This window comes from Lupinus angustifolius, unplaced genomic scaffold, assembly GCF_001865875.1.
Source record: "Lupinus angustifolius cultivar Tanjil unplaced genomic scaffold, LupAngTanjil_v1.0 Scaffold_5_186, whole genome shotgun sequence".
Classification (NCBI taxonomy): domain Eukaryota; kingdom Viridiplantae; phylum Streptophyta; class Magnoliopsida; order Fabales; family Fabaceae; genus Lupinus; species Lupinus angustifolius.
The window spans coordinates 16,738-33,331 of NW_017717397.1; the positions used below are offsets into that span (position 1 = coordinate 16,738).

Consider the following 16,594-nt stretch of genomic DNA (forward strand, 5'->3'; position numbering starts at 1 on the left):
TAAAAGAATAGGCTCCAGCCACTAAGGGCGGCATCATGCGCAGTTGTGAAGGCATTATTTTTTCCAACAACTTTTTTTCCAGTATTAATATTTGTCCTGTCATACAGCATTTAAAAATTACAAGTCAAGAAAGAGGACAGAATATTGGAGACTTTTGTACAAAGTGGAAATTGTCCATTCATCTCAAAGGAGAGAGAGGAGAGATCAATAATTTTCATTTTATTTCAATGATATTTTTTAATTGGTCGAGATACAAAATAAAAATAGCCTTATAGATATATGATGTGTATTCTCATTATTATAAACTTCCCCTCCACCATAAACTATTACATCATCAACAATAGTGTTAATTATTTAAATAATTAATATATCATTACAGATAAAGATTTAATTGAGACTACAAGACTTGAACCATATAATAATTGATTCATAATCACCCTAGGTAATATGATTCTTATAATTATTGGATACTTGAACAAAGAAACAAACAAAAATACAGACAAATAATAGGGAAAGATGACAACTTTTATTATTAACAAATCATTAATCACTGACCATACAATTAATTCAGCAAAATGCAGCTATTTTGTAGAATCTATAAACTGAAATAATGGTGCAAACTCTATACTTCTTTCACCATAATTGCATGTAAGTGAAAAAAGAAAAAAAAGAAATGCTCCCCTAAGATTGAAGGAGCAATCACCATCATCAAGAGTACAAGTTCTAAATTCTAATACACTAAGCACTTACTAGACTGGCTGTGATATTGGTTACAAATCAAGAATTCCATATTATTGTTGTCAAAAGAACAAACCTAATGCCTTGTCAAATTAACTAACCAAAGAACCAAACAACCTTAATTCATGTTATGGCAATTCAAGTAGAGGCTTTAACTAGAGGTGACTGAGGAATAGGTGAATGAGGTGACATCATAATATCATCAAATCTTCTTGATTTGAAGCTTAACCTTAAATCACTATGCCAGCAACGTTTCTTCTCAGAAACCATTAGGTCCTTATTCTGAAGCACAAAGGCTCTAATCCTTTGCAAAGAAACTTGCACTGCTTTATCATCCATGTTAGCATAACATACCCTGAACCAACCTGGCTCAGAGGAATGAAATGAAGACCCAGGTGATACATTGATCTTAACTTCATGAATGATCACTTTCCATAGCTCCATTTCAGCTTCAAAAGTTGGACTTTTCAGAAGATGGTGCAAATCCATCCATACAAATAGGCCACCATTGCTTTGTAAGCACTTTATGCCAACCCTTGCTAGCCCCATCGTGAAAACTCTATGCCTTTGTTCTAACCTCTTTGCGCTTTCTGTTAGAAACCTTTCGACAAACTCGTCATCAGATAGCATTGATGCTAGAAGATACTGTGTCTGTGTGGAAACTAGTCCAAAGCTCGACATTTTGCGCGCACATTGGACTACTTCGTCATTGTAGGAGTAAATGATGCCAACCCTGAAGCCAGGGAAGCCCATGTCCTTTGAAAGAGAATAAACAATGTGAATGAGGTCGCGGTCGCATTCGATGTCTGTGTCTTGTTCTATGATCTCAGCTATGCTTATGAAATCAGGATGGGTGAAAATTGTGGCAGCATATATTTCATCACATACTAGGTGGATTCTTTTTTCATTTATGAAGCTAACCAAAGTTCTTAATGTGGTTCTGTCCATTGTAGTGCCTAATGGGTTTGATGGATTAGTGATAAGTAAACCCTTAACTCTGATGTTATCTTCTTTGGCTTTCTCATAAGCTTCTTCCAATGCTTGCTTTGTTAATTTGAAATTGTTGGAACTTTTACAGATAACTGGAACAAGTTGTGCCCCTGTTCTCCACCTCAAATCTCTATCAAATCTGCATTAAGAAACCAAGATTCTTATTAGGAAACAATTAAGATGTTGATGTTAATAAAGTTGATGTATATTACTAGTTTAACATCATATGCATAACACAAACTTTCATGTTTTGTTATTCTTTAATTGTTCAAGGGAAGAATACATGGCCTATAGTCTAAGTTAGAGGATTTTTATTGAGGCTGCTAAAGAAGCACAATACTTTTACTTATTTAAGACCATCTTGAGAAAAAAATATTTTTCCTTGATTCTAAAAATTGGATAGTCATAATTATGTTGCAATTATACTATGATTATTATGATTGTGGATAGTTGTGGAATAATTATTTAACAATTTTATTGGTATCTCAAGCTCACCCTTTTATAATATTAAATATTAATTACTATATAAAAAATATTTTTTAGCTTCTTATCCTGCCCTTAAGAAAATCCATAAAACTAAGCTGTTACTTTATGGTGTCACAAGGGGTTTGACTTTCTAATTTGAGTTTTTCTTTGATCAGATGGTTGACTAATTACCTACCATGAATGTTGAAACCTCATAATTATTCCATTATAATAAGAATGTAGTGCCATCAAATTTTACTTCCTTAACTTCCAATGTCAATTCTACTATCTGAGGCTGCCTCTACAATAATTTAATAGAATACAATTTTGCATATCTATTGTAAGTGAGCAACATCGAGTCACACGTAAGCTTGTATTTATTTTTGGTATTGGATTAATTGCTCACCCAATTTTTATTTTTGGTACTGTATTTATTCTAGAATAAGCTAGTCCCTATTTTATAGTTATTTTCCTCCAAACTAGTGTCCCCAAATATTAATGAATGATAGCAACATAACATGTTGGTCTAGTAGTGTATGTTATTATTGGACCTTTAGATAAACTAGAGGTTAAATGTTCAATTTTTTATACTTGTTGGGAAAGGTAGACACATAGACCAAATGCATTATTTCTTTACTCACACCGGGAAGGAATATACCCTTAGTTATACAAAAAATAAGGGAATGGAGTATCTCCTTATATAAGGAGATAAGTTATCTCCTCCTGCCAGTGAAATCATGACATATGTCATGTTTCATCATTTTCTATAAAAATATTTTTAAAAATAAACAAAATAACACACATGTCACATTTTTACTGGCTAGAAGAGATAAGTTATCTCCTTATATAAGGAGATATATTATTCTCAAAAAACAATGATGACATAAATAAAAGGAGATAGAAATTGAAATGAAGGTCTTACCCTGCATAATAAGGAGTAGGCACCAAAAATGCATCACCAGGATCTGCTAAACAAAAGGCAGTGACTTCATGTGCTCCAGTTGCACCACCACTCATGACAATACGGTCAGGGTCAAATGTGACTCTATTCCCTCTTGTTCTTGACATGAATTTAGCCACAGCCTGTGCAAATTAAATATTAGTTAGTGTATAATTAATCAAACTCAAATATGTCATTCTTTTATATGAATGTAACAATTGCTACTCACATTTCTAAACTCTGAAAGACCATGATAGTCCTGAAAGTTAGCCATGGCCTTGAAATTATGCACTCCTTCTAGAGTGCAAATGGATGCTTCTGGATTACTCATTATCCAATCTTCTACCAAATCAGAAGTAAGCTGCAAATTTAAGATAATTGAGTTAAACCCAACAAGAAAAAAGAAGATAATACATGGGTAAAAACATGAACATTAGATGTCCTGGAGTCAACTCAGTCGGTAGAGTTAGTGTCTGAAATCAAACATCCAAAATTACACCAAGACAGATTAAGAGTCTCACATTATGTAGGATAACAAACTGAATGTGCTATTTTAAGTCATAAGTTTCTTTAAGCTAATAGACTAGTGACTAGTCTTTTGGGTTGACTATTTTCATGTGTTCAAGTCGTAACTATTGTTTCACGATTTCAAAACAGAGTCATCTATGCAATTGTGAGAAGTGAGATAAGAAGCTTTATATATACCTGATTTTCTGCTAGACCCATCTGGATGACCCCATTAGGATTCATGGTGGGGTGATAGGGGTTTTCATCATAAGCTTTCCATCCATCAAAGTATGGTGAGTCTTCACCATGTCCATTACCCATGGCTATCTTAGACAATAATTGAGGTTGTTCCATTGTTTAGTGCTTAATGAAATGAAATTGGTGAAATCTAAGTCAGAGAAAGAAGCTGAGGGCTGCGTCAAGCCTTTTGGGTAATAAGAAATGTTGGTCTTAGATGTTTGTACTAGAGAATGTTATGTAGCTGTGAACTATAACTTCGAGGGGGTACTTATTTATAGGTGTGTCAAGCACAAATTTGAATTGATTTTCACTTTTTCAAATACGTGAATTACAGTTTCTAAATATAAAATGAAGTTTCCCACGAAGGAAGGGTTAGGTGACTCTGACACAAGGCAGGAATCATAATGCACTGTGCGTTGAAAATTAGATAAATCTGGCAATACATCATAGGCCGTCAATACCGACAAATTAATAATCGTCGTACATGGGCCAATTAAGTTGCTGAGAAATTATTCAATGATACTCTCTCCTTTACTATATTTTCATATTTAATCTTTGGATGTTATTTTAAATCTTATGATGTTTTAATACATATTTATATTTTCTAACAATATCCTTATTTATTATTAAAGTAGTAAGTTAATAAAAAATTTAGTTATAAGCTCATGATATCATAGGTTGGAGTTTTAGAAGGCTCTTTTTAGGATGATTGTATAGAGTCTTTAAATAAAAAGAATGACTTGCTAAGTAAATTTATGAGGTTCACATGAATTGTATGTGTATACATTAGTTTTCAATATATATTAAATGATTATTTTAGTTATATTATATTAAAATTCTACATCATTGAGTTTTTAAATTATACGTATAACCTTAAAATATATTAAAGTAAATAAAATAGGGTTAATGTTCTATCTTGAATATTAAAGACCAACAGTATAATATATATTATTTTCCTTTTATTTTTTTATGCATTTTCTTCATCAGCATCATAACTCCACTAAACCAGCCAATATTAAATAATAGTGTAAATATTTGTGCTCCACTGCCCCTCTATTAATTTCCATTTGTCCAACTTATATAATATTTTCAATATAACAAATAATTATATTAAATATTAATTGTTTTTGCACTGAAAAATATTAATTGAATATTACATTTTAAATTAGAAAGAAAAAACTATTCATGTTCAAAATATACATTAATCATGACTTAATATATCTAAACAAATCGATTTAGATAAATTTAAAATATAGACTTCCTAACAAAGATCATTCTAATTCTTAAGCACTTGACTCATATAGCATAAATGTATGAATTTGGATTTCATTATAGATATGGTAACTTTGTAGTGGATAATCTTTGAATACATTTGTAAAAACATTAATTCTAATAAACGTTTGAGATGTAACTTACCTACAAAAATTATTATTACGTGCATTAATAATGATAGTAATAATAAGCTTATATAAAAAAGTTCATGATAGGTGTGTAGTATAAAAGAGAGAGAAATGCCCAGTGGAAAGATCTTGGCATGAATGATCTTAGTTGGTTACACGATAATAATATTCATCATCCTTAATATTTTTTATATTTAAGTTTAGAGTCTCTCATGGTTAAAGTCTTAAAGTTTTTTTCTTCTGAAAGGTTGGTTAACCTACGAGAAATAAAATATACTTAGGTTCGTGCAATAACGTTAACATCCATATTTTATTTCCGATTTTCTAAATTTAATTTTCTAGAGTCTCCTAGGAGGGGTACATTGCCTTATAATTCCTCCAATAAAGTAGAGAATGTTCAAACATTGTATTAAGATTTAGATTGTAATATCTAAATCAATAAATATTAAATATGAGTAATGAATAATTCGTATAAAAAATTTAGAACATGCATCTTTTCTCTCGGATTTAAGGGTATTAGATGAAGTAGGTAAAAATGGTTTAAACATAATTAAATTATATCACTAACACACAATAGTGACTGATGAGAGAGTATCAATGATTGAATGGAGATCACATGTTCCACTTTTCATGTTTCATCATGTCTCAAGCCAATTGAAATATGACACATGCTTAAAAAGAAAGATAAAAGATAAAAAAATAATGTATTCATATTATTTAGTGTTATTTGATTGAGTTGGGACATGAAAACAAACAAAAATTAGGAACATAGGATCTAAGGTTCATCAAGTATCAAGTATATCAAGTATTTACTCCTTGGTCCCCTTTACTTAAATTTGGCGAAAATTCCTGTTAGCATTAAATCAAAACTCAAGAGAAGTTTGGAAACGTTTGTCGTGTGGCGAGATTATGATGGAACGAGAAGTTTTCTAATGTTAATATGAGGAAAAATAATATACAATTGTAATATCTATATATTGATAATATAAAATTGTATATGTTATCAGAGTATCATTTATCAAATTTATTGTTTACTTTTATTTAAGAGTCAATCGTAATGAAAAAATGGATAGTAAATGATATAATGATAATACAAAAAACTCATATAATATTTTCATTACCTCTTTTTCTTATAATATATTATTCCACAAATTCTCCTAGATAGAGAAGTAACTATATCACAAACTGATATTTTATTTATTAATGATTACGATTAGTAATTTCATCTCCTTCATTAAAATAAAATGTTTTCATCCTGTTGTATTTTATTTTTCAAAGTATATCAAATACATATCAAAATTCACCCCTTCAAGTGCATCACCACAAAATGGTACCATTGCAGCAATTTCACTTGTTAGAGTCAAGAGTGGAACAAACACGTTGTCGGTGGGCGACATTGCTTTGATCCACAAGAGAATGACTCCTTCCGTAGGGGTGAGGAGTGAAGACTAAGGACCACTCAATAAAACGTTCTACTTCTTTTCCTTAACCACAAATATTTTCATTACCAAACATTTAATACAATTATATTACTAGATAGAATTTAACATTTTTGATTAAGGTAGACCAACTCAATTATATGTTATAATACTCTTTTGATTTAACATCATGTTTTATTTCATTTATCAAGTTATGTATCAATCATATATATATATATAACCAAACTCTTACTTTTTACACATATATCACATGGTACCATATTTGCTGCAATTTCACTCGTTAGTGTGGAACAAAACGTGTTGTCTTTCGGTGAGACTTGCTTTGATCAGGAAGGGAAGTATCAGGACCACTGAAACAAGGAAAATGTACACCACTTTCATATCTTTCTTATGTTTAGAATTATAAAGTATTCAAATGATTAGAATGAAAGGTTTAAGGAATGAAGTGAAAAAAGTTGTTTTTTAACTGTTGGAATTACTTAATTGTCGGAATATGGTTTGTTGAAAATCTTTAGTGAGAACTTTTAGGTATAAAATCTAAAAAACTCTCAAGTCCCACATAGAAAAGTTTTGAAAAAAAAACAAGTTCCAAGTCTCACATTAGAGAGATGAGAAACATGAAAAAATCATATGTTATAAAGAGATGTCTTCTCCACTTATTATAACTCGCCACAAGTTGAATGCTTTCATTCAACTTTTTTTTTCTCCCTCGTATTTTTCACCGATACATTTTCGGCGAACTTCTTCCCCTTTCTTTCCATGGCACTAAGAAATGACACATATTGTGGTGGGTGTATTCGATATTGGTGTAGTGTCGCGACATTGTGATGAGTGTATTCATTATTGATAGTCTTCTTGCACATTTTGGACAGTGTCACGAAACGTCTTAAAGAGAGCGATTTGGTCGTGACTCAGTCATAAGTATTATGCAAGTTGGTAACAATAATTTTAAAATGTTTCTACTACAATAACATTCGTAGATAATATTACTGAATCGAACCTCGTCAAATCATTTTAGTTTTTTAAATTGATGGACAAAATTTAAATGGTAGCAACATAAAATAAAATTTTTTATCAGAAAAGTTGCCCATGTTAGATGCAAAGTTTTACACCAAAGTGGAGGTAAAAAATTACTTTAACCGTTGGAATTTGAACCTAAGTGTTTATATTTTATATCTCTATTGAGCTTACTCTTATGGAATATAATTTTATTTATAGATAAATTAAAAGTTCATTATTTGATATGTCAAAATATTATATACATACGCGGATTTTATATGGATTAAAAATGCTTTTTCATTCCACCAAAAATATAATACTTATATAGTAGTATTTTTATCCACAATAAAATACGCATGAGGAGGGGTAATTCAACAGCAGACAATTTTCAAATTTTGTCTACTTTTGAAACTTTCAAATCAAAGGAGTGATTCGTGAACTTCACAGTTCAAACCAAACAACCGAACAAAAAAATATCCAATCCATATAAACATGTGATTATTGCATGGTGATTCTATACTTAGTATATGTTTGAAATGGTATATATAATCAAAAACATGCTAAGAGGGAAAATGCCAAGTTTCATCAAAGATACAATATGAACTGCACTTATTCAAAAGTGGATCATCTTCTCATTCTACATATCTATAATATTCAATTGAAGCACAAATTTCCCCCCAAAGAAAATAAGTTATGGAGTAAACTTTTCTAAGGTACCAGACAGCAAAGAAGTTTGAATAACTAGTATAACAAATGAGAATAAAGTATGTAATCGTAGTAGCATGAGATAACTTATCTCATTCAATCATATTCAATCAGTAAAAGTAAAACATATGTAATATTTTTGTAAAAAATAATTAAATAAAACATATATCATGATTTTATTGGCGGATGAGATAATTTATCTCTTATGAGAAAAGATATATTATTCACATAACAAATTAATGTCATACTTCATGAAGAGGATTGTTCTTGTTTTTGTTTCATTTTTAAGTTTAAAAGTGTCATCTCATTATAAATAAAAGTGTCATAATATATATTTTTTATTTTGTGTTAGATATCACTCCCCTCTAGGAGTAAGTATATGAATTTTGTTTGAATTTTTTGGTACTATCAAAAGTGTTTCACCACTTTATGAATAAAGAATTAATCTTTTTCGAAGTGTATGGCTTCCCTCCTAACCAACGTAGCTCCCAGGAATTGATTCTTAACCTTTTGATTATTTTTAGGATTTAACAGAATTTTATACGACTGGACCAACTCATTCTTAGTAAATTGATGGATTTTACCGCATTTAATTGGGTGCCTGCTCAACTAGCTGCTGCAAACCTACTTCTACTTGTGGCTACTGATGTCCATGTATTTCAAGTAGATAAACCGCGTCCGTGTTCAAAACGTGATATCAGACGAGGACGTGTGGTGTTGTACTGTGGGATTTCAAAGTAAGGAAATGCTAGTGACTCACAAAACTATGTCTCCTTCAAACTTACATGCCTCACGTTTGTCTAGACAGAATTGGAATATAGTACATATACAGAAACAAATTAGGTTAATTACAATTAAGGATAATAATTATTACTCTTTCCATCAGATTATAAAATATTGTCTCATTAAATTATAGTAGCAAATAAAAAATGATTAAAATATATGTATAGTACATCCTTTAGATTAGGTTATTCATCGCCTAGTGGTGAAAGAATAATATATTCAGGTGTATTTTTTCTAATACAACTAATTCAATTTTAATTCTATGTTTATGTTGATTAACTAGTTAGTTCTGAAATAGATTTAATAAATGATTTTTTATTTATAATTTTGCAAGAAGATTAAGGTGATCTAAAAGAACAATGAAGAGATTTCAATATTGAAATAAATAAAGAATGGTTTTTATAATAAAATTGAGTAGCGACTTGAATCCTCTCCAACAAATTTCCCTCTCCATTCATCTCTACGTTGTTAACTACTCTTTAGATTAGTTAATTTTGTATGGCATTAATCATCTCGTAAATAATTGAATTTAAGTTAATATTAATCAATATGGTTAGAGATTAACCACTTTTCTATTTAAGGTTAATTGTTATATATGAATTGACCGGTCTTATATAAGATTTTAACCTAAAACCAATATTATGAAACATGAGCTGAACATAAAAATTTGAAGAGGTTCAGTATTAGGTATAATCGGTTTAAACAGTTAAACCGTTGGTTGGATTGGATCATTTTATATATAATTTATCATTTTTATCTATAAATATATATATAAATATAAATTTTATATAATTAATAATTATATTGAAATACCGTCTTTTTTCTGGTAAAACAAAACATTAGATTAATGTTATATTTTTTAAAATTTCAAGTGAACAGTCCGGTTCACTTCCCGGGTTATTTTGGTTTAACCGAGTTTAGCACGGTTGGACCAAAATTTCTCAGTTTCAAAGCGGTCCAACCTTTCATTCGGATAAGACTATAAACCAGATCCGTTTTCAAGTCCGGTCAGCAGTCGGACAGCCTGTCCGATCCTGTTATCACACCCTGCCTAAAACACAATTCACCAATTCTGAAGAATCCAATTTGATTAGTTACACAATAAGAAAGAATATGTGGATTCAGATATTCTGAACTTCTGAAGTGCGATGACAATAATAAGGCCAAGAGAAACATGCATGTAAATGAAATACTCCCTCCACTCTATAAAGATGGTAAATTTTTAAGGAATCAAAAGAAATAAAATAACGAATTTTATTGTTTCATCTAACAAACCGAGGCTAGTAATTAAATTAATTGTACTCATCATCACTCACTATGGTCTTCAATTTTATTTATTTATTATCATAACTTTAATTTATAGCAACATTTTTTCTTACAAATTTTAACCAATTTTGTGACAGGGGTACCATGAAAACCAAGTAACAATTACATTGTTTATTTTGATATGATTTTCAAATTAATTTTCTAGAGCCCTTGAATACATCTACTACTTTTGGTAACTAAAACCTGAGAAGGGAATATGTTGTTTTTTTGTTTACCTGTATTTAATGAACTAATTCATTTCAAAGTAGATGATTGTTCATTCCAATAAGTAATGCTGATATGAATTGAATATTTATTTTTTGGTCAATATATTGTTTTACTACCACCACTAAAACTCTCTACCTCTACTCTTAATTAATTACAAAACACTTCTATCTAAATTGGTTATTTTCTTTTTTAAAAGATATTACTAATCGTGCATCCAAATAAAACTTATCTAACATTATTGTTCATTTTCTTGAATTTTAAAAAAAGATATTACTAATCGTGCATCCCAATAAAACATATAGTTGGCATAACAAACCAATAGTCGTAGAAGAATGCACATGGGTGGCCAGAATATATGAGAAGTGTATGACTCAACATTGAGAATTAAATCTTCTGGTCAAGCATTCATTGTTTGTCTTTGTTTTTCTTTATTCCACACCAACCTTTGCCAATTGTGAACTATCCTAGTCAAGGCTTTGATCCGTTCCGTAATCTATCTTCTCTCATGTTTATGGTTTTGTCCCAGTCTCCAAACTAGGTTTTGGTCGTAAAGTCTTGGGTTGAATTTCTAACCCACGTGCTATTTTACAAAAAGTCAAACTCTAATACTACTACTCGATCTAGATAATTTGGACTTTAAAACATGTAATTAATATTGAAACAAAGATTACATGTTAATAAGGTTCTCCCATTCTATGTCCCAGAATAATTAGGTTTTAACAAATAATATAAAACTTCTACGTATTGTTTATAAAAAATTTCTTTTTTCTTATGTTACAATATCTGATTGATCTGGAATAGAGAATATGATAATCTTAGATACAAATAATTTCTATTCTTAATATATAAGTAATTAATTTCTATAAGATCTATTTTTGTTTTCCCTATGTATAATTTTTGTCTCCATTAATTTTATCATTAATATTACTTTACTCAATGTAAAAGCAGTTATTAATGTTATGGACATAACATGAAAATTAATTATAAATGTTTTGTTGAGCTTCTAAATATACATGTAAATATAAACATGTTTTTCTTTAAAGAAATATATAATAAGTAACTAACTGAGTATTCTTCTTAAAAGTTGAAAGTTGTTTTGAAATTTTATAACCTAGAGGAATATATCAATTACAAATTTAATTCATGTATATAGAAAAGTAGTGTTTGGCTCCCCATTTATAGTTTTTTCTCTCTTTATTAATGTGTAAAACAATAAATTTGTCAAATATTCAAAAGTTGTTATAATATTATTTTTTTGAAAAAATTAAGAGAAGTGAATGCTCTCTTTAACGTATGTAATAGACTAATAGTTAATAGTTGAGAATGCTTTATACTAAAATACCATCAAGAATAGTTTTTAGCTAGCAATCGTAAATGTGAGAATATTGTATTGACTTAATATGTATACATAATGTAAATGTTTTTTATACTGTCAGCAAATTATTCATTATTGATTTATTTACTATTATTAATTCTCAAATAAAGTAATATAAATTAATGGTAGATCTAACACTGTAAAAAACTTTACATTATCAGTGCATATTTTAAACTTATATTGTATATGCATGTATAGAAATTGTAGTGTATAGAAATTATTGAAATGAGAACAATTGTAAACACAAGAAGTTTGAACAATTTTATTTGAATTATCAACATTATAAGATAAGTGGGTATAACTTTTTAAAGTGATTATTAATTAAATTTTAATAGTAATTATCTATCTATTATTGTATGACATTGATTTAGTGTTATTATATCACATGAAAATTATTTTTACTTGAGTAAATTTTTTATGTATATATATATATAATTGATACAATTTATAAACGTAATGAATCAAATTATATTTGATTAAAGTTTGGTTAATTTATTTAAAAGTTCAGTTTTTAACTTGAATTTAACTTGTTTAATTCATAAAACAATGTTTTCAAATTAAATGAGATATAAGTTTAGAATAAATATCTGTTTGATTGAGCGGAAATAAATTGAAGAGATGTGTGCACCTTCATTATTTGACTTATTGGCTACTTTCTGACTACTCATTCCCTTTGTCTAATTGGGGAAGTTTTTATGCCATTACCTTTCACTTTTATCACGTGCTTTGAACCTATCCCATTATTTCTATTTGTAGTGTTAGTGAACTGCACATACATATAGGAAGCAATAGTGAGAATAATAAATCTTGATCTTACAATAAATTATAAATAATTAAAATTAAAAATAATTATTGATTAAATAATAACTTAGAAATGTCGTGTGAACATATATCTTTTAATTTTCACCATTCAAATAAAATCTAATCTTAATATGTGAGCACTCTTGCTCAAGCTCTTTGAAGTGTACTACTACAACTCTTTCTCACTAATAAAGTTGTCAAACTTGAAATGTGAGCAACTAATGCTCAAGCTCTTTGAAGCTTCAACCCTTTCTCACTCCTTTATATATTCCCTTCTTCCTCTTCTGTAAGGTATGTGTGAAGTGTGAACCCCTCTATAGACAAAAACAGAGAGAGAAAAGTTAATATATGTAATTTCACTTAATGAATGTCTAATTCGCTCAACTTAATTAAACTATTGTTAAGGTAATTATGCCTAAATACACGTATATCATTTTTTTTAAATTGATATAGAATACTTGAACCAAACATATTATTATGGCTTATGTTTAAGGTGAAACTAAAAATAACAAATCAAACATATTTCCTAAAATTTCTAATGCTGAAAATGAAAATAAGGAATGTAAATAGAAATTATTTTTGCAAAACAAACACACCTTAAATTTAAGTTGGATGGAAACTAAAATTAGATTGATAGTAATAAAGGGAATAAATTATTTCATAGTGTGAGGAGATAATTTCTCTCTTTAAACGAATTAGATAATGACATATGTTCCGTTTTTTAAATATTTTTTATTTTCCTTGTTATTTTTTTATTTTGTTTTTCTGAATGGTCACCTTCTTCTTCGATGATAAAAAAGGATTTTCCATACTTTCTCCTTCACTTTCAATATCACAAACTCCGTTCTCTCAAGAAATTTGCATTTGCTTTCAAGTTGTCATTACTTCTCACGCTCCCCTCCTAAATAATTTAATCCCCTCACCGAAAAACTCATTATGAATGCATATAGCAATTAGAGCATTTTAAGATTTGGTAATCCATACCATCTTGAAATGCTTTGATTGCTCATTGTACTCAGAATAAGTTTTTTTATGAGAGGATTAGATTGTTCACGAGGGGAGTGTGGAAAGTTGTGACGAAGAGAAAGGTAACCACAAATTTCGTGAAGGAATAGCGTTTGTGATATTGAAAGTGAAGAGAAGATATAAGAATGCTTGGTTTTTGGTGGAAGAAGAAGATGACTGTTAAAAAAAACAAAATATAAATAATAAGAAATAAAATAAAAAATATTAAAATGAGGGAACATGTGTTATTCTCTAATTAGTTTAAGAAGGAAAACTACATATTTATTTTATTCTCAGTGAAATGATTATATGAAATTTTGGTTAATAAAAGAATTATGAAATCCTTTAAAGTTTTATACTTATTCTTACTAGCGTGCGATTGTCCACCTACATTCTTATTCTTATTTTGTGATAATAAGTAATTAATTTTTTTATATTTCATTTTAGAAAATTAGAATATTTTTTTATAATGTAAAGTATATACTATAATTTTTTGTTTTTATTAGAATATCCAACTTTTATTAATATGGTTGAGGTGGTTACGTAGGTTTATATGAGTTTATTGGAAAAAATAAAAAATGCTTAGGGCAAAATAATAATATATACTTCATTTTTATTTTGCTATTTTGTCGGTGCAATTTCTTATTTATTTTTATTGGTGATTTATTACTATTCTCTTTTCTTCTTACCGTGACTGCTTATGACGCTTTTCATTTTTTCTTATGACAATCGCCACACGACACATTTATCTCGAGATTCATTTCATGAGTGAATGAGAGTTGAGCTAATTAGAGTTTTCTCTACTAAAAATAATAAGTCATTAAAGTTCATTTAGTTGTAGAAAAAACGTATTCTTATTCATATCAATAGCAGCTTTACTAAGTTATACAATATTCATATCATAGATGTCACGTATCTAATTTCATTAAAAAAATACAATATTATTTAATAATAATAATACATTTTTATACAACAACTAGTAAGTTATCCTTGCATTTGCACGGGGCAATAATTTGTTGACACATAATTAAAAACAAACATGTTATCCGTGTATTCGTATGTTTAATAACACATATGTTATCCGTGTATTCGTTTGGTTAATAACACATATTACCCGTGCATTCTAATGGTTAATAACACACATGTTACTCGTGCATTCTAATAGTTAAGAGCACACATGTTATTCGTGCATTCATTCATATGGTTAAGAAAAAATATGTTACCTGTGCATTCATATGGTTAAGAGAACACATGTTACTCGTGCATTCGTATGATCAAGAACATACATGTTAAATGTACATTCTAATGATTAAGAAACACATATATTACCTGTGTATTCACATGGTTAAGAACATTCATCTTATCTGAGCATTCATATGGTTCAATCACATATTACTCGAGTATTCTCATTAGACATAGATTTTGACGAATATCTAGAAGCACATAAATATGAATATTATTAAATGTATATTAGTAATATTGTGTAATAATTTGATAAAATAAAGCGAAATATATAGAAACACAAAAATTGTGAATTATATGTTTTCTAATGTAACGACACAATGTCTTTATAACTTTTGTCGCATAGTAAAACATGATAATATATTAATCGTCCATAAATTGACAAATTATGCAACATAATGATCAAATATATAGTAAGGCATGATAATATATAATTGAGTACAAACTATTATTATCATAGTAATATGAACTCATATGATACAAATAAATATTTGATCATAAAAATTATGAGTTTCATAATTATTGTTACAAAGTATCAAAATATATAAACTAATATTGTTATATCTGCAATGTTAATAACAAAGGTAAGAAACAAATAAAATAAATCAAGTGTATTCAATGGTCTATATTTAAATTTTCATGTATTTTTCATTCCCAAAGAGAATTTGGTATAAATTAGTTTGTTATTTCTTTTTGTATAACAACAAAATAAATAAATCTATGAAAAATAAACAAAAAAATTAATGAAAATGAGAACTGCTTTATAAAATAAGAACAAATCTACAAAATAAACACACGTCAATAAAAAATACACTTTAAAGAATATTTTTATTTGTCATTTAATTTTATATTGATGCGTTTATTTTGAAAATATATTTTCTCTCTCAACCAATTATAAGTTATGAAAATATATTTTCTCTCTCAGTCAATTGTAAGTTATAAAACAATTATAATATATTTTTATTTTATATAATATATTTGTTCCTTAAAAATGTAACTCATATATGAGTATTTTATTTAAGATTTTATATATATAGGGAGCTACTCTATGAAAACAATTCTCATATAAAAATTGTGAGAATAGTAAATATGGCATTATAACCAATCATGTATGGTTCGTAGCTCCATATATATATATATATATATTAAATCTTATGTTTAAGAAGAATGAATGAGATGAGAGACTTTCGCTAATTTGAGATGCAACTAATAAGAATGAGGACAGAGGAGTTAAGAAGAATCAATGAAATTAGATTATGCTCATAAATATGACATTAATGTTGACCTATCATTACACAATTATTATCAAAATTATTTTAAGTTTTAACTGAAATATAATCAAACCATTTAAGTCTTTAATCAATTAAAATTATTATCAATTATAAGACAACAAACGAAAAACATAAGATAAAATTATAGAATAAAAGAGTGC

The 16,594-nt window shown here is 28.4% G+C and overlaps 1 protein-coding gene and 1 long non-coding RNA gene across 2 annotated transcripts; one reads left to right on the forward strand and one right to left on the reverse strand.

The window, feature by feature from the left end:
- Window positions 1–508: 508 nt before the first annotated feature.
- LOC109337389 (1-aminocyclopropane-1-carboxylate synthase) lies at window positions 509–4,135 on the reverse strand. The gene is made up of 4 exons (XM_019574353.1): window positions 3,839–4,135; window positions 3,363–3,494; window positions 3,116–3,276; window positions 509–1,867 (listed from the first exon to the last, which is right to left on the reverse strand). Exons 1-4 carry the CDS (start codon window positions 3,992–3,994, stop codon window positions 877–879), a joined length of 1,440 nt encoding a protein of 479 aa, XP_019429898.1. The 5' UTR covers window positions 3,995–4,135; the 3' UTR covers window positions 509–876.
- On the forward strand, window positions 3,235–13,949 carry LOC109337390. The gene is made up of 3 exons (XR_002106446.1): window positions 3,235–3,325; window positions 5,562–5,565; window positions 13,935–13,949. It is a non-coding gene; the product is annotated as an uncharacterized LOC109337390 (long non-coding RNA).
- Window positions 13,950–16,594: the final 2,645 nt, after the last annotated feature.

What these genes read in the sequence shown, in the direction of transcription:
- LOC109337389 (XM_019574353.1), bottom strand. Translation starts at nt 3,994, where the DNA reads ATGGAACAACCTCAATTATTGTCTAAGATAGCCATGGGTAATGGACAT. An exon ending in TGGGTCTAGCAGAAAATCAG is followed by an intron (nt 3,495 to 3,838) that starts GTATATATAAAG and finishes TTAAATTTGCAG; the next exon opens with CTTACTTCTGATTTGGTAGA. An exon ending in CCTACTCCTTATTATGCAGG is followed by an intron (nt 1,868 to 3,115) that starts GTAAGACCTTCA and finishes TTCTTAATGCAG; the next exon opens with ATTTGATAGAGATTTGAGGT.